Source organism: Salvelinus alpinus, chromosome 3, assembly GCF_045679555.1.
Source record: "Salvelinus alpinus chromosome 3, SLU_Salpinus.1, whole genome shotgun sequence".
Taxonomy (NCBI): domain Eukaryota; kingdom Metazoa; phylum Chordata; class Actinopteri; order Salmoniformes; family Salmonidae; genus Salvelinus; species Salvelinus alpinus.
This window is the reverse complement of record NC_092088.1, coordinates 32,851,926-32,870,656: the sequence shown is the minus strand read 5'-3', so window position 1 is coordinate 32,870,656 and position 18,731 is coordinate 32,851,926. Positions and strand designations below refer to the sequence as shown.

Sequence of the window (18,731 nt, the reverse complement as noted above, 5' to 3'; positions counted from 1 at the left end):
AAGTAGGGATAATAAAATAAATCCTACTTCTATTAGGCTGTCAAGCCTCATAGCCTACCTCATCCAGTTAAGTAATTTTATATTTAACTAGGCAAGTCAGGTAAGAACAAATTCTTATTTACAAATGGCGGCCTACTCCGACCAAACCCGGATGACGCTGGGCCAATTGTGCGCCGCCCTATGGCACTCCCAATCATGGTCATATGTGATACAGCCTGAATTCGAACAAGGGACTGTAGTGACGCCTCTTGCACCGAGATGCAGTGTCTTAGACTGCTGCGCCACTCGGGAGCCATGACAAATAAATATATATGTATGTTTTTTCAGAACACTAACTGTGTGTAGGTAGATACGTGTAGGTACATTGCCTTGCAAAAGTATTCATCCCTCTTGTTGTTTTTCCTATTTTGTTGCATTACAACCTGTAATTTAAATGGATTTTTATTTGGATTTCATGTAATAGACATACACAAAATAGTCCAAATTGGTGAAGTGAAATGAAAAAATGTACTTCTTTGAAAAAAATTCTAACGAAAAAGTGGTGCGTGCATATGTATTCACCCCCTTTGCTATGAAATATATTATAAAAAAATGGAAAGAATATGTCACCACAACAAACCTGCCAAGAGAGGGCCGCCCACCAAAACTCACAGACCAGGCAAGGAGGGCATTAATCAGAGAGGCAACAAAGAGACCAGAGATAACCCTGAAGGAGCTGCAAAGCTCCACAGCGGAGATTGGAGTATTTGTCCATAGGACCACTTTAGCCGTACACTCCACAGAGCTGGGCTTTACAGAAGAGTGGCCAGGAAAAAGCCATTGCTTAAAGTGTTCGCCAAATGGCATGTGGGAGACCCCAAACACATGGAAGAAGGTCCTCTGGTCAGATGAGACTAAAATTGAGCTTTTTGGCCATCAAGATAAACGCTATGTCTGGCGCAAACCCAACACCTCTCATCACCCCGAGAAGCATGGCGGTGGCAGCATCATGCTGTGGGGATGTTTTTCATTGGCAGCGACTGGGAAACTGGTCAGAATTGAAGGAATGATGGATGGTGCTAAATACAGGGAAATTCTTGAGGGAAACCTGTTTCAGTCTTCCAGAGATTTGAGACTGGGACCGAGGTTCACCTTCGAGCAGGACAATGATCCTAAGCATACTGCTAAAGCAACACTTGTGATGTTTATTGGGAAACATTTAAATGTCTTGGAATGGCCTAGTCAAAGACCAGACCTCAATCCAATTGAGAATCTGTGGTATGACTTAAAGATTGCTGTACACCAGTGGAACCCATCCAACTTGAAGGAGCTGGAGCAGTTTTGCCTTGAAGAATGGCAAAAATCCCAGTGGCTAGATGTGCCAAGCTTATAGAGACATACCCAAAGAGACTTGCAGCTGTAATTGCTGCAAAAGGTGGCTCTACAAAGTATTGACTGGGGGGTGAATAGTTTTCAGTTTTTGTCTTATTTCTTGCTTGTTTAACAATAAAAAAATATATTTGCATCTTGAAAGTGTTGGGTAAATCAAATGATGCAAACCCCCCAAAAAATCTATTTTAAATCCAGGTTGTAAGGTAACAAAATAGGAAAAATGCCAAGGGGGGTGAATACTTTCGGGAAGCCACTGTAGATGTGGAACGATAGATAAAAATGATTAGTTGGGAGAGGAGGGGGGAGAGATTTCACACCTAGCTCAAGTTGGACAGGGGGGTTCACAACTAGCTCGGCTATTAGACAATTCTTTAGTAAAGGTTGAATAGTCTATTGTTCAGCTAATAGCCCATCCTGCTACTACGCTTGTGAAAAACGAATAATACTTTCCCCCCTTTCCACATGATAAAGATTACAATTGATAAAGTGTTTTTAGCCACAATCGGCCCCAACCCCAATTAAGACATTTGGGCACAGTCGATAGCGTGCTGGACTTCGGGCCAAAATTTTGAGGGTTCAAAACCTGCTCCCTGCTCGTTTCATTACATTATTATGCCAGTCTCAGAGCAAAAAACTCCCATCTCGTTCCTCGCTCTCTTCCACGCGTCATTCTTCGCTTGTGGGCATGCTGGCAGGATGGGCTGTTTTTTATTCTATATATATATGAATTACAAATCAGCCTTTATTTAAACCAAGGGTTCTAGTTCTAGCATAGTTACAATGTGTAATCATTGATGTCCCAGGAGCAGGAGTGGTAAACACTGTTGAAGTGTATAATTGTAATACATACATGCAGACACAGCATCATTCAAAGAATGAGGTTTGATACACCTGGTATTGGATATGACTGAAAAAAAACGTCCTAAATAGCGATTTTCATAAATTAACTTTATGACAAACAAATATGCACAATCATTTGTCTCTACATTAACTAACATATTCCTCTCAATTGTACATTTTTTGCTTGACTCGTTATGACGTTATAATTACTTAAATTTGCTTCCACCATAATGTTTTGTCAGCCATCTTTGCTGAAGAAAGTCACCAGGGATGGGTGGCTCGCGTCAAATTCGTCATTGGAACCACTCGGTATGATTGGTCATATAAAAACCTTGGGACCCAAATGCATAATGAGTGCTTTAAAACTCCCCCTTGCGGTGGTCCGAGGGCAATGAAGCCGTGACGCTGGGTACCTCTAAGTCCAGCGGTGTAAGCTCGCAACTTTTAAAGGAGGAACCACTGTAGGGAGAGGGAGAAGCATACAGATAGACAGAAAGACAGACACCTACTTTGCTTTGTCTCTTGCTGGCGCCGGCGAACTCCAGCTCTCCGAAGGCGTCGGTGGGGTACTCGGAGGAATGCTGGGAGCTGTTCCAGTGGCTGACGATGGCTGTGCTGAAATAGTCCCCCAGAGCCACTGACTCATGGGTGTCCCGCGTACCCCCACACTGACACAGCCTGCCATTACTAAGGGAGAGGAAATGGGACAATCAGCAGCAGCATCGGAAAAGATTCATCATTACTTTGATCATTTACATTATAAGAATAACAATCCTAATTGTATTCATCATTACTATATTCAAGCTTTACACAGTTATTGGCCTCCTGAGCTTGCATTATTTTGAGCGATAGGTGAAAAAATTGAAATGTTAATAAAACAAGGGTAGAGAATGTGGGAAACTGGGAATGCGATTAGACTTTACCTGAAAGAATCCTCTACGAAAGTTGTGCACACTCGTTTCTTGATAATTTTGGGTATCCAGCTCTGAAATTATAATTAAGAGAAGGTTAGTTTATAACCATCAAGATTGATGATATTTGATTGATTCAAGAAGCAAAATACATATGATTTGGTGTGTTATTGCAGGTGTTGTTTCCACCCTGACACTTTCAGGGTGCCTCACTAAATTAAGAGTGGGCCTAACTGTTAGGCCTCCTGTAATATTAATTCCAAAATATGACACAGTTTTTTATATTTCAACCCTGTCAAACTGTGCTCATGCATTACATGTGAAAAATATTGATTTTGCTGCTGTTTTCTGTTTGCTAGTTTTTCTCCAGCTTTTTCTGGGACACCTTGAAACCTCACCGATGCCCCCAAAGGTTGAAAGTAATTGGTGCTTTGAAAAAAGTGCCTAACTACCAGTAATTTACCAAAGTTACCTGAATTTTCTGTAATTTCAGTAATTAACAGGTAATCAATTGAAAATGTGATAATTTATACTTCAATAATATAAATATATATATATATATATTCCTTTTTTTCTTAAAATGTACATCTGTGTCCATATTGTCCATGTCATGAGTTTCTAGTGGATAGACCATATTATTCAAGAGAAAATAGTTAATGAAAAAAGCATCTAATCAACAATGGCATAATTTTCAAGTAACTCTGCCACCGGTTTGCCACCAATTTGCCATATTATTAATCCTACATAGCAAATAGGCCAGTCTTACCTAGTGTTGATCTTCAGTGTCACATTTATTGTGTTGATTCATGTATTAAAAACCACACCCATCATTATCATATTTCCCAGCATGCTCTATTGCAGGTTGATTTTTAGAATTGTTTGTTTTAATATCTATGTTTTTGCATGTACATTAATTAATTAATCTTGTGCTAATCAAATTTAAATAACATACAATTTGTTAAACTAATTCAATCCGATTTATTGCACCGTTACTGAAATGGTTGTTCCAGTTTAGACGGTTTAGGTCAGGGGTGGGCAGACTTTTAGCTCGAGAGCCAAAACGGGATTTTGAAATTCAACAGAGGGTTGCATTTTTTGAAAACCAATAGTTTTTTTAAATCTGTTTGCAGGTGCCTCTTGAGTGGCGTAGCGATTTAAGGCACTGCAATGCAGTCCTTGAGGTGTCACTACAGACCGGGTTTGATCCCAGGCTGTGTCACAGCTGGCTGAGACTGGGAGACCTATGAGGCAGCGCACAATTGGCCCAGCGTCATCTGGGTTAGGAGAGGGTTTGGCAGGACGGGCGCATGCACGCTGACAAGGCTGCCAGGTGTTTCCTCCGACACATTGCTGCGGCTGGCTTCTGGGTTATAAGCGGGCATTGTGTCTAGAAGCAGTGCGGCTTGGCTGGGTCATGTTTCGGAGGACGCAAGGCTCTCGACCCTCGCCTCTCCTGCGTCCATACGCAAGTTGCTGCGATGGGACAAGACTGTAACTACCAATTGGATACCACGAAATTGGAGAGAAAAAAAGGACAATAAAAAAACAACTAAAAAAGTTTTTTTATTTTGTCTCGCGGGCCGGCTTGAAGTGCCCGGCGGGCCGTACTTCCCCCCCTTGGTTTAGGTAGTCTCATATTGTGGGTGAATAAAAATTCAAGATGTTGGATATCCCCACTCTTGCTGAATTCCAATAGAAATGACACATCACTTTGCAAGCATGCTTGCAGTCCTGCTGTTACCTGTAAAACCATGAGTTCAGGCCACTGTATTAGGGTAAAGCTAGGCCCTTTATAAAATATGTGTTGTATTGTGTTGAAGAATATACATCTAATAATATCCTCTTAGGATCTCACTTGGTGAAGGCCACAGGACTGAAATGGAAAATGTGTATTTTTCTCCCCTCTCTGCTGATGAGTATTTTTCTCAGCTCATTCAGGAGTAATACAGGCCTAGTGCACTAATTTGGTGCGGTGGAACTTTTATTTATATATTTTTTTTAAATTGTGATTTATCAGCGGGTGCTGCAGTGCTACTTCAAGCTGCTATGCTTGAAAGGCAAGGCACTAGGAAATATGTAAATAAGGCTTTACACTAAGCAGTGTGTTAATTTAACACTGAAAAGTGTGTACCCCAATACACTGGACCGGTGTTAAATCAGACCAGTGGTAGATGTAACACTGTGTTGATTTAACACAGGGGAATTTGCTGTGTATTTAAAAACTCATGTTCATGCAGCATACTTTTGGCGATGCTCGGAACATAGTGAAAGTGTGTGGAAAATCACAATGCGAAAAAAACACTCAGATTTACAATTGATCAATTGTAAAATAATGTGATACCAGGAAGAATAGCCAACATTTTTTTTTTTTACAAACGAATAATACCATAACTATGTTGTTATCCCACATTCTGCAGTAGTGCATAGCTAGGCTACCCGATAGACACGTTTCAAAATGTTGATTGCAGCCGTGTTGAAAGCGCGTTGCTGCCGCGCCACCTACGCATTCAAAGAGCCACGGTACGCTCAGCCTATTTCAATCGTAGTCTAGCCCCCACATAATAAATAGCCCCACATGCGGTAAATCAATACTGTATAGTACAGTCAACTTTAGGTTACAACGGAATACAATTTCTCACACTTGTTTTAAAGCATTCCCACCTGATCTTTCTCGGTCTTTGACATTTCGCCGCCGCCTTCTCCTTCCGCATCGCTCATCTCAAATACCTATCGTTTTATTCACGAAAAACTATGAACAGATAGGTTATCCATTGGACTTAACCTTTTCTAAATTAGTGGTCATACGGTGAGCGTTCAGAATTGAGTATGAAAATCCAGTTTCGTTGTGGTTACATTCCGCGACACGTCTGCTAGGTAGGTGTGGTTAGAATCATGAAAGGGTATATAGAAGGAAATCTGAAAAAAGTTTATTGCGAAAATGGGGTAAGACCAATGCAGCGTATGAATAACAAGTCCAGTCTAGACAGACAATTGAGGCATGGCAGGACTGAATAATGCGGCTAATAACGTTGAATATGCTCCAAACGATCCACCTTTAATATTTCATAATAACACAAACAAAAATAGAAATGCAACATGTAAAGTGTTGGTCCCATGTTTATTGAGCTGAAATAAAATATCCTAGAAATGTTCCATATACACAAAAAGCTTACTTCTCTAAAATGTTGTGCACACTTTTTTTTTTACATTCCTGTTGGTGAGCATTTCTCTGTTGCCAAGACAATCCATCCACTTGACAGGTGTGGCATATCAAGAAGCTGATTAAACAGCATGATCATTACACAGGTGCTACTGAAGGCTACTGAAGGCTATAGGCTACTGAAGCCAACGACTTACCACTGCGCCACGGAGTTCTGATAAAAACAGTGGATAAAAAAAAGTATTGCTGGCTGGCAGAGGTCCCTAATGTGCATTGTGAACAGATAATGAAGCGCAAAGTAATGAACCGTTTTTCAGTATAATTTGGTGAAAGCACCAACGCCTTCAGAAAGCCTCGGTTTCCCATCACTAGCAGAGTGATGTGTAATTCTTATTGGAATTTAGCCAGAATGTGCTTATCCAACAATTGGAACTATCAGTCACACACAAATTGCATTCAGAATGACTGCCTTCTCCCCTTCATCTACACTGATTGAGTGGATTTAACAAGTTACTTTAATATATGCGCAAATATTATAGGTACAGTTTAAAACATTCTCAAACATATCTTTTCAAACGTATCAGATTATACAAACTCCTGAAGTTAAAGAATAAACACTGCAGTAAACACTAATGCGCAGGCTCTATTTAAAAGAAAGAAGAAAATATACAGTAAAAAAAGCTTATTCAGATTCAGAGGGGTTCTTTGTAGAACTCTTCTTGCCTTCCAAGGTATCCTTCTTGCCTTCCAAACAATCAAAGAATGAAAAAGGTTTTAGGTAGAACTCTTTGCCTTACAAAAGACCCTTCTCTTCCAAAAAGGGTTCTTCAGATGAAAACGTTTCTTAGTATAACCCTATCCCGCTCTTTTTAAAAAAAGTGTAGCTCTGCCCGTGTTAAGTCTGAGGGGTATGGTCATAGATGCAGTCTATAAGGGATCAATAAGTCACCTGTGTGTTGATCTGAAAGGTAAGGCTACAGTCAGAGGCACAGTCAAAAGCAGCAGTATAGCCATCTCAATACTGCGGTGGCCTATAAGGAAGATGATATGATTATTACATAGAAATGACGATAACATTGCATTATATACTGTAATATTACACTGCATACATAGCATACCAATATAGAGTCATATATTGCAACTTTCGTGATATGATTATCCATGCTATCACTGGAATAACATGGAATAAATGTTTTATATTTTCATACATTTATAATTTCTCATGGGAGGGGATATAAAACTAATATTTTAAAAAGGTTTTTTAGTACTGATTCACCCTCATATTTATACATACAAATGCAACAGGCTTTAAATTAATTAATACAAGTGTATAAATTAATAAAAACTCACCACTAAGAAAACTGAAAATCGTGTTATGCCTTTTTAGGTAAATCATTAATTAAATTATTTTTGTTATATTCTTCTCCTTCTCTCTTCTTTTATAAGCTGGAGAGATGGGGTGAGGGGAGGTGTCCAAGGGTTACTATACTCACAAGCCAACTTCTCCTCCTATAATAAATCAATACTTTTGACAGTGTTATTGTACATTTAGTAATAGCTACACTTTAAATATAAACACTTCTTATAAAGTAGCCAAGTCAACATCATAAATGTTTATATTAGATAATATTTTGTTTATGTGTTTGTGCTATGATCACTCCTCTTCTTGTACACTTCCCTCCTCCCTTTCCTACTCCTCCACTCCCCCCGCTCGTTCGCAGTGGAGCGATTGTTCCCAAAAGCATTGTTTAATTTCTTCACCTGCAGGAAACCCAACGGCCCAAAATAACTCAAATCTCCTCTCTCTCTCTCTCTCTCTTTCTTTATCATCCCATTTTTCCTGCCATATTTCCCCTGAGTCACGATTTACATTACCATGTTTGTTTCTGAAATATCCTTCACACACATCTCCCCAGAAAACTCCCTCATAACCAGTTCCCCAAGATTTCCCCCTCAATACATCCCAAAGGAGAGAATTTATAATAATTATAAAGAGATGAATTTCAGTTTCAGAATTATTTTCATGTCATAGTATAACCCAGTCTTGCAGGAAATAATCTTATTGGAGGTTATCGTTTAATCTCTCCAATTACACAGGGAGGCAATATTGTAATTTAGTGTTTCTCACAATACCCCCATCCCTCCCCATTTCTCTCTCCCCTTCTCTGTCACTCACTGCTTCCCTCCTGATGTCATAGTTCCACCTGTCACCAGAGGGTGGCAGAGACCGTCCTAGAGACAATAATGACACTCAGGTGTGTCCTGTTACTCATTATGATTTCTGTTAAAAGAGGTGTGTGTTCTGGTTTCCTTTGCAGAAGCTTGAATTGTTTGCTGTGTGGGGTTGTCTCCTGAGTGAGGTTTTGAGACTGAGTATTTGTTGGTTTCCCAGTGTTACTGTGATCTTTTGTTCACTGTTTCTCAGTAAAGTATTATGTTTATCCTTAATCACTGATTTCTGGTCTGGTCTCTTCTCTGCGCCTGGGTCCAACCTCACCATGTCACAGCAAGCTTCTGCCAAAACATGGACCCAGCAGAGATCACCCAGATCAAGGAGCACTGCTGGGGCGACAGCAAGAACAACTCTCACAAATATGAGACCCTCCGGGCACTTACCTACTCCCTCCATCCCCAGTCCAACTTCAACCCAGGAGCTTCCAAGTCTCATCGCCCAGTGCTACAGGTGTTGCTGTAGTTCCTCCAGGGAACCCAAGATCTCAGCCCCCGAGCGGTATGACGGCCACCCGGGAGGATGCAAGGGGTTCCTCACTCGGTGTCCTCTGGTGTTCGAGCTACAGTCCTCCTCGTTCTACACAGATCGGGTCATGATCACCTACATCTCTCTACTCTCGAGCGAGGCCCTGGCGTGGGCAACGGCTGTGTGGACACAGCTGCTACCATCCTGCAGCTCCACATTAGCCTTCACTGCCGAGCTGCAACGAGTCTTCGACCACCCAGTCGGCAGACGAGAAGCCGAGTGTTCAACATCCACCAAGGGGTCAGACCAGTGGCTGACTTCGCTATTGAGTTCTGCACCCTCGCCTCCGAGAGTGGGTGTAATACGGAGGTCCTGGTCACCGCTTTCCACCAGGGTTTGTCTAACTCCATGGCTGAACTGGCCTCTCGGGAACTGGGAGAGGACCTCGAGTCCCTGATTAATGCTGGCAATCAGGATCGACAACCGCCTCAGAACGAGTGAGACGGTGCCTTTTTGACGCTGCTGTCTCTACTGCGGAGGTCTCGGCCATCTCCGAGCTACAGCATTTACTTTTGTATTTTTTGTCAAAAATAATTGCTTAATTTTTATCTTCCACCCCTAAGGACTTTCATGAATTAACAATTGTTAGTAGGCCAGGGATCTCCTCAATACGATGTAAGGGAATTTAGTATTTTTTTCACTTTGGCTATTTTCTATGATATTGAATGGACTTTAAATTAAAAACACTTTCATAAAACGTCAATAGCTTTCACCCCATATGACGTCCAAGTGTACTACCAACTGTTATTGGCTCATAGACCTAAACTGTACATTCTATGGCAATAACTTTTGTATTTTTGACTGGCTATTTGAAATGAAATAGCTCATATGTAAAAAAAATACTTGCTTAGCTTCAACCCTATATCACTTGTGTGAATACAAATGGCTATTTTGTTTGCTTTGACCAGGGGTGTCAAAGTCAAATGGACGGAGGGCCAAATAAAAAATTTAGCTACAAGCCGAGGGCCGGACTGTTCGAATGTTCATTGAAAAAATTTTAAATGACGCATATAGTCTAGTGAACCTAATTGAACCTACTGAAAACCTAACAAATATATTCCAATATGATCAGATAAATAAAGCAATATTTTCTTATGGCCATTTCACACAGAAACATTTCGTCTCGGAGTTGTGTTGTGTCTTTCCCTTTGCTGTCCAAGAACAGACAAATCTCCTCACGAAGCTCGAAACATCTTTGAAGCACCTTTCCCTGGCTTAGCCATCGCACCTCTGTGTGATAAGGCAAATCACCATGCTCCGTTTCTAACTCCGTCAGAAATGCCTTGAACTGGCGGTGATTCAAACCTTTGGCTCTGATAAAGTTAACTGTGCGCGTGATGATGCTCATTACATGCTCCATTTTCAAGGCTTTACCGCACAACGCTTCCTGGTGTATGATACAATGATAAGCTGTCAGCTCACCTGTCGCGTTTTCCTCTTGCATCTTTTCCCGTATCTTCGCCACCAGTCCGCTCCTGTGTCCACACATCGCAGGTGCTCCGTCGGTTGTCAAACCCACGAGTTTTTCCCAAGGCAGCTCCATCTCATTTACACATCTTGACACCTCTTCATACAAATCATGCCCCGTAGTTGTGCCATGCATAGGACGTAAAGCCAAAAACTCCTCTGTCACGCTTAGGCTGGAGTCCACTCCGCGGATGAAAATTGACAACTGGGCAATGTCAGAAATGTCGGTGCTCTCATCCACAGCCAAGGAATATGCAATGAAATCTTTTCCCTTTTTCACAAGCTGCTCTTTTAGATTGATGGACAACTGGTCTACTCTCTCGGCAATGGTGTTTCTGCTCAGACTCACATTTAAAAAGAGTTGCCTTTTTTCTGGGCAAACTTCGTCACAAACTTTAATCATGCAGTTTTTGATGAAATCCCCCTCCGTAAATGGCCGGGCTGATTTAGCGATCTCTTCTGCCAAAATAAAACTGGCCTTGACAGCAGCCTGGCCTTGTGATTTGGCTTTTTTGAACAGAGCCTGTCGAGATTTGAGGCCTCGTTTTAATTCCTCTGCCTTTTGTAGCCTTTGTTCCATGTCCATATTCTTGTTTTTGTCCGCGTGTTTCGTTTCATAATGTCGTCTCAGATTATACTCTTTCAGTACCGCCACACTTTCTCCACACAGAAGACACACAGGTTTTCCAGCTACCTCCGTGAACATATACTCCGACTCCCACCTTGTTTGAAACCCCCGGTTCTCAGTGTCCACCTTCCGTTTTGCCATTTTTGATGGGTATCTGAAAGTTAATTTTACTGTGATGCTGACGACTGCTGTGCCAATAAATATTGAAATGAAGCAGCCTACTGCTCGGTGCGTCACCGTTGCATTGTGGGAAATGTAGTATTGGTGCGTGTAAAAGATCTGCGGGCTGCCGGCTTGCTGCGGTCTGCGGGCCGGTTCTAATAATAAATCAAGATCATCCCAGGGGCCGTAAAAAACCTTCTCGCGGGCCGGATGTGGCCCGCGGGCCTTGACTCTGACACCCCTGGCTTTGACTCTTCAATGAATTTAATCTCTTAAATGTGAATCAAATGTATTTATAAAGCCCTTCTTACATCAGCTGATATCTCAGTGCTGTACAGAAACCCAGCCTAAAACCCCAAACAGCAAGCAATGCCGGTGTAGAAGCACGGTGGCTAGGAAAAACTCCCTAGAAAGGCCAGAACCTAGGAAGAAACCTAGAGAGGAACCAGGCTATGAGGGGTGGCCAGTCCTCTTCTGGCTGTGCAGGGTGGAGATTATAACAGAACATGGCCAAGATGTTCAAATGTTCATAGATGACCAGCAGGGTCAAATAATAGTCCGTGTTTGTCGAGGGTGCAACAGGTCAGCACCTCAGGAGTAAATGTCAGTTGGCTTTTCATAGCCGATCATTCAGAGTATCTCTACCACTCCTGCTATCTCTAGAGAGTTGAAAACAGCAGGTCTGGAACAGGTAGCATGTCTGGTGAACAGGTCAGGGTTCCATAGCCGCAGGCAGAACAGTTGAAACTGGAGCAGCAGCACGGCCAGGTGGATTGGGGACAGCAAAGAGTCATCAGGCCAGGTAGTCCTGAGGCATGGTCCTAGGGCTCAGGTCCTCCGAGAGAACGAAAGAATTACAGAGAGCATACTTAAATTCACAGAGGACACCGGATAAGACAGGAGAAATACTCCAGATATAACGAACTGACCCTAGCCCCCCGACACAAAATCTACTGCAGCATAAATACTGGAGGCTGAGACAGGAGGGGTTGGGAGACAGTGGCCCCGTCCGACGATACCCCCGGACAGGGCCAAACAGGCAGGATACAACCCCACCCACTTTGCCAAAGCACAGCCCCCACACCACTAGAGGGATATCTTCAACCACCAATTTACCATCCTGAGACAAGGCCGAGCATAGCCCACAAAGATCTCCGCCATGGCACAACCCAAGTCCCCTTTTTAGGAGACCTGTGTGGTTCTGGTACCGATTCCGACTGACATGTTTGTGTATAAATCACTGTGAATACCGTAGATCGGAATGGCTTGCATTGAGCAAAAGCCCTGGTTCCTATGGACACAGTATAATATTTTCTGAGCCTGTTTGATGTAGGATTTGAAATCTGTAACCACTTGAAGCCGGAATGTCCCTCCTACCACTTCATTCGCGCTTTCGACTGTCAAACTCCTGGCTGAACCCTATGTCAAAGCCACTGATAAAGCACATGCCGGCAATCCTTACATCGTAGCGCAGCAGGAGAATGGTTTTATCACTTTAGCACATTCAGATTTATACCCATTCGTCTAAAATAATTAAATTTAAATGAAAACTTTCTTTCTTTTGGTCATAGACGGACAACATTAATATGCGATGAAAGGCGAGTTCCTAAGGAGTTCAGGAAGCCAAGCTAGAGCTCTGTGACGTTCACAGCAATGGGGGCGGAGGATTATATAAAACAAAAAATCTCCACAATTTCTGTCTTGTCTCATCACTTCAACTCCCTGACGGGCTCGGGAAAGGCGACGGTGGAGTCATGCTTTCTCCGAAACATGACCCGCCTAACCACGCTCCTTAACACCCGCCAGCCTAACCCAGAAGCCAGCAGCACCAATGTGTAAGAGGAAACACCGTTCAACTGGTGACCGGGGTCAGCCTACAAGCAGCCGGGACCGCCACAAGGAGTCACTAAGGAACGATGAGCCAAGTAAAGCCCCCCTCCGGTCAAACCCTCCCCTAACCCGGACGACGCTGGTCCAGTTGGTCCGGGAATGAACCCGGGCCTGTAGTTACACTGTGATGCAGTGCCTTAGACCGCTGCGCCACTCAGGAGGGGGGTGGGAGGGACTACACCTCAGCAAATTATAAATATTTTTAGCAGAAAGGTGAGATTTTAACCTTTCTTGGAGTATGCATTACTAGTTATTGTTTATGGCCCACTTATGATAAATAATTACTTTTGGGTGTTATGTACATTACATTTTGGATTACATTTAGTTACATTTAACTGTAAAAAATACTTGCTTAAAACTTCAATAGCTTCCACCCCATATCACTTGCATGAATCCAACAAACCGTTATTGGTTCATGGACCTTGTCTGTACAATCTACGGCAATTACTTTGTATTTTTTTACTTTGGCTATTTTCTATGAATTTCAATTGATTATATGTCAAATACTTGCTTAAAACTTCAATAACTTCAACCCCATATGACTTTAATGAATACAATCAACTGTTATTGGTTCAGGGACCTTGTCTGTACAATCTACGGCAATTGCTTTTGTATTTTTGGACTGTCTATTTTTAATTAATTTTTATTGACTTTACATGAAAAATTATTCCTTAAATCTTCAATAGCTTCAACCCAATATGACTTCCATGAATACAACCAACTGTTATTGGTTGAGGGACCTCTTCCCTCCAATTTCTTTTTGGCTTTTTGACCTCTGAACTTTTTTTATCAATGGTAATTGTATTTACATGACAAATACTTCCTTAACTTGAATTACTTCCATATGAATAAAACAATTACAGAGTCCAGCTTTTGCTCCACTGGCCATTTTAGAGCTCTGTGTCATCATTTGGCTATCTATAGTTACTCCCTCCCTTTATCCGCACTTTATTGAATTGAATAAGAGAGCTCCGGAGGGCCAGTGAGGGCTGGGGTTCCAGGTGGCGCCACTGCATCCATTTATCCTATGGAGTCAGATAATTCATTTAATGGGCTAATTGCATAGTCTTATTATGAGATGTATATATCAAATAATACCCACTACATGGCTGCCAGGGACCGCCACTCAGTCTAGCCAGCTCTCTGCACCAGGGAAAGGGCCAGGGAGGAATGGGGCCACCCCAGGGACCCTGCTCTGCCCCCCAGAAGGACAGTCACTCACCCAGTCAACCGGTCCCCATCACCCAGCCTGCTTTGCACCCCTGAAGGACAGCATTCTGCCCCAGCTCTAAGCCTCAGCCAGCCCTCCACACAGTAGAAAACAACAATTGACACATCAATCCGTTCATTTCAATTTAAGCTATTATATCAAATACTTGCTTCAAAAAGAATGCTCAACATATGGGTCATTGAACAATCAGCCTTGTGCAGACTCTGCTACAAGGAAACAGAATCAATAGAACATATTTTCTGGTACTGTCAATCGGTGTCTCGGTTTTGGAGTCAAGTCCAGGAATGGTTGTTATGTCATAATATCAGAGTTCAGATGTACCTGCAAACTGTATTGTAGGGGATCTGAAAAAACCACGATCAGTCAATGGGAAATATCATTATAAAATGGCATTATACTGGGAAAGATGGGTTAATCTCTGGACGTCGGTGTCACGACTTCCACCGAAGCGTTCGGCGATCGACTTCACCGGCTTTCTAGCCATCGCCGCTCCATTTTTCATATTTCCATTTGTTTTGTCTTGTTCCATACACACCTGGTTTTCATTCCCTAATCACACTGCATGTATTCAGTCCTCTGAACCCCTCCATGTCTTTGTGTAAAATTGTATTTATGTTATGTGGGTATTGTTACGCGCCATACTTTTTGTCTATTGTTCCGTGTTTGGGCACTTTTATTTTACAACTGGACATCTACCTGGCCACCGTTCACCCAGCTCCCTCGGGAAGGGAGAGAGTGTCCGCCCTCGACACATGCCTCTCGGGGAGAGCTCTGGAGTGGGCAAACGCCGTGTGGGAGGAAGGATACGCGGCGTTGGACCACTTCGAGGAGTTCACCCGCCGCTTCCGGGCCGTCTTCGACCATCCGCCCGAAGGTAGAGCGGCAGGGGAACGGCTCTTCCATTTGAGGCAGGGGATGAGGAGCGCCCAGGAGTTCGCCCTGGAATTCCGTATCTTGGCCGCCGGAGCAGGCTGGAACGACAGGGCCCTCATCGACCACTACCGATGCAGCCTGCGCGAGGACGTCCGACGTGAGCTGGCCTGCAGGGATGCCACCATCACCTTTGACCAACTGGTGGATTTGTCCATCCGGTTGGATAACCTGCTGGTCACCCGCGGACGTCCAGAGGGGGCTCTGCCGGTTCCATCATCAGGCACCCCCGCTCCGGTGCCCATGGAGTTGGGAGGGGCTGCGCGTAGGGAGGCTGGAGGAGGGGCCATCACGTGCACCATCTGTGGCCACAGAGGGCACACTGCCGGTCGGTGCCGTGTCGGTCCCTCTGGGAGTCGAGGCAGCAGGCAAGGCCCTCTGGCGTCCCCCCAGGTGAGTTTGCACCACACTCATCCAGAGTCCTCTGTTGATCACCTGTTTGTACCTGTTTGTTTCCCTGAGTTTTCCCCGCATTCCCAGCATAAGGCGCTCGTTGATTCAGGCCCAGCTGGGAATTTTATCGACAGAGCGTTAGCCCTTAGTTTAGGGATCCCCATTATTCCTGTAGTTAGAACTTTCGCGGTACATGCTCTGGATAGTAGATCATTAGGGTTCGGGCTAATCAGGGAGGCCACCGTCTCCCTGGCCAAGGAGACGCAGAGGGGTCACGAGGAGAAAATCAGTCTCTTCCTCATTGACTGTCCTGCGTTTCCCGTGGTACTAGGCCTTCCCTGGTTGGCTCATCATAACCCCACTATCGGCTGAAGCGGACAGGGCTTTTGGGCACCTGAGAGCTCTGTTTACCTAGGTTCCCGTGCTGGCACATCCGGATCCCTCTTTGGCGTTCATAGTGGAGGTGGCCGCGTCCGAGGCTGGGATAGGAGCCGTGCTCTCACAGCGCTCGGGTACACCACCGAAACTCCAACCCTGTGCTTTCTTCTCGAAGAAGCTCAGCCCGGCGGAGTGTAACTATGATGTGGTGGACCGGGAGCTGTTGGCTGTGGTTAAAGCGTTGAAGGCGTGGAGACATTGGCTTGAGGGGGCTAAACACCCTTTTCTCATCTGGACTGACCACCACAACCTGGAGAACATCCGGGCAGCGAGGAGACCAAATACTCGTCAGGCAAGGTGGGCCATGTTCTTTACCCGTTTTGTGTTTACCCTGTCCTACATACCAGGTTCCCAGAATGTGAAGGCAGATGCACTGTCCCGGCTGTATGACACAGAGGAGCGGCCCATGGATCAGACTCCCATACTCCCGGCCTCCTGCCTGGTAGCGCCGGTCATGTGGGAGCTGGACGCGGACATTGAGCAGGCGTTACGAACAGAGCCCGCTCTCCTCCAGTGTCCCGTCGGGCGTATGTTTGTTCCGTCTGCTGTCCGTGACCAGTTGATCTATTGGGCCCACACGTCACCCTCCTCTGGTCATCCGGGGATCGGTCGGACGGTGCGCTGTCTGACTGGGAAGTACTGGTGGCCCACCTTGGCAAAGGACGTGAGGGTTTATGTTTCCTCCTGCTCGGTGTATGCCCAGTCTAAGGCTCCAAGACACCTGCCCAGAGGTAAGCTACATCCCTTGCCCGTTCCACAACGACCTTGGTCACACCTGTCGGTGGATTTTCTAACCAATCTTCCTCTTTCACAGGGAAACACTACGATCCTGGTCGTTGTGGATCGTTTCTCTAAGTCCTGTCATCTCCTCCCTCTGCCCGGTCTTCCTACGGCCCTACAGACTGCGGAAGCCCTGTTCACTCACGTCTTCCGGCACTACGGGGTGCCTGAGGATATAGTGTCTGATCGGGGTCCCCAGTTCACGTCGAGAGTCTGGAAGGCGTTCATGGAACGTCTGGGGGTCTCAATCAGCCTCACCTCGGGTTTTATTACCCCGAGAGTAACAGGCAGGTAGAGAGAGTCAACCAGGATGTGGGGAGGTTTCTGCGGTCCTATTTCCAGGACCGGTCGGGGAGAGGGCGGCGTTCGTGCCCTGGGCCGAGATGGAGCAGAACTCGCTTCGCCACTCCTCCACTAACCTCTCCCCCTTTCAGTGCGTATTGGTGTACCAGCCGGTTCTGGCGCCGTGGCATCAGGGTCAGACCGAGGCTCCTGCGGTGGACATCTGGTTCAGGCGCGCGGAGGAGACATGGGAGGCCGTTCTTCTCCAGCGAGCCGCGCTGCGCCAAAAGACCAGCGCGGACCGTCACCGCAGTGACGCCCCGGTGTTCGCACCTGGGGACCGGGTCTGGCTCTCAACCCGAAACCTGCCCCTCCGCCTGCCCTGCCGGAAGCTGGGTCCGCGGTTTGTGGTGCCATTCAAAGTCCTGAGGACGGTGAACGAGGTGTGTTACATGTTACAGCTTCCCTCCGATTACCGTATTAACCCCTCATTCCATGTGTCTCTCCTCAGGCCGGTGGTGGCTGGTCCGCTCCAGGAATCTGAGGTGCGGGAGGTTCCTCCGCCCCCTCTGGACATCGAGGGGGTCCCAGCATACTCCGTTCGTTCCATTCTGGATTCGAGGCGTCGGGCGGGGGGCCTTCAGTACCTTGTGGAGTGGGAGGGGTACGGTCCGGAGGAGAGGTGCTGGGTCCCGGTTGCGGATGTTTTGGACCCTGAACTGCTGCGGGAGTTTCACCGTCGCCGGCCGGATCACCCTGGACCCTGAACTGCTGGGTCGTCCCCGAGGCTGGTGTCGGCAAGGGGGGGGGGGGGTACTGTCATGACTTCCGCCGGCTCCTCTCCTTGTTCGTGCAGCGTTTGGCGATAAACGTCACCGGCTTTCTAGCCATCGCCGCTCCATTTTTCATATTTCCATTTGTTTTGCCTTGTTCCATACACACTTGGTTTTTATTCCCTAATCACACTGCATGTATTCAGTCCTCTGTTCCCCTCCATGTCTTTGTGTGAAATTGTATTTATGTTATGTGGGTATTGTTACGCGCCATACTTTTTGTCTATTGTTCCGTGTTTGGGCACATTTATGTACTTTGTGCTTTCGTTGGACCAGAATAAAAAGTGCGTCTGTTCACTACACTCTGCTATCCTGCACCTGACTTCGCCTCCAGTACACACGCTTAACAGTCGGAGGGTTGGAATTAAAATCAGAATGAATGGTGAATTGGTTGCTATGGGATAAAAAATCCAGTACTTGAAGAAAGAGGAAATTAGGAATATACAGAATCTCTAATTATTTAACTGTACCTAGCAGTAGAAGTATTATTTGTCCATTTAGTCCATTTAGGAGAAAAAAGTATAGAGATGCATTTTTATTTTTAGTAAGGGTGATTTGAAATGATGTAAACAATTAAATTGATAGAACCTACAATTTATCTGCAATATTAAAGCTGATTTAACCCCTATAAAAAATACTCTACAGTAGGGGAGAGCC

General features: G+C 44.9%; 1 protein-coding gene across 1 annotated transcript in view; it reads right to left on the bottom strand.

The window, feature by feature from the left end:
* Nucleotides 1-6,005, bottom strand: part of LOC139570574 (transient receptor potential cation channel subfamily M member 4-like) — a 70,292-nt gene extending 64,287 nt beyond the window's left edge. The window contains exons 1-3 of the mRNA XM_071392540.1: nt 5,784-6,005; nt 3,135-3,196; nt 2,721-2,898 (exon numbers count right to left, since the gene is read on the bottom strand). Of these exons, the coding sequence (XP_071248641.1) occupies nt 2,721-2,898; nt 3,135-3,196; nt 5,784-5,840 (297 nt within the window). The 5' untranslated portion in view covers nt 5,841-6,005. The remainder of the gene's footprint in view (nt 1-2,720; nt 2,899-3,134; nt 3,197-5,783) is intronic.
* Nucleotides 6,006-18,731: the final 12,726 nt, after the last annotated feature.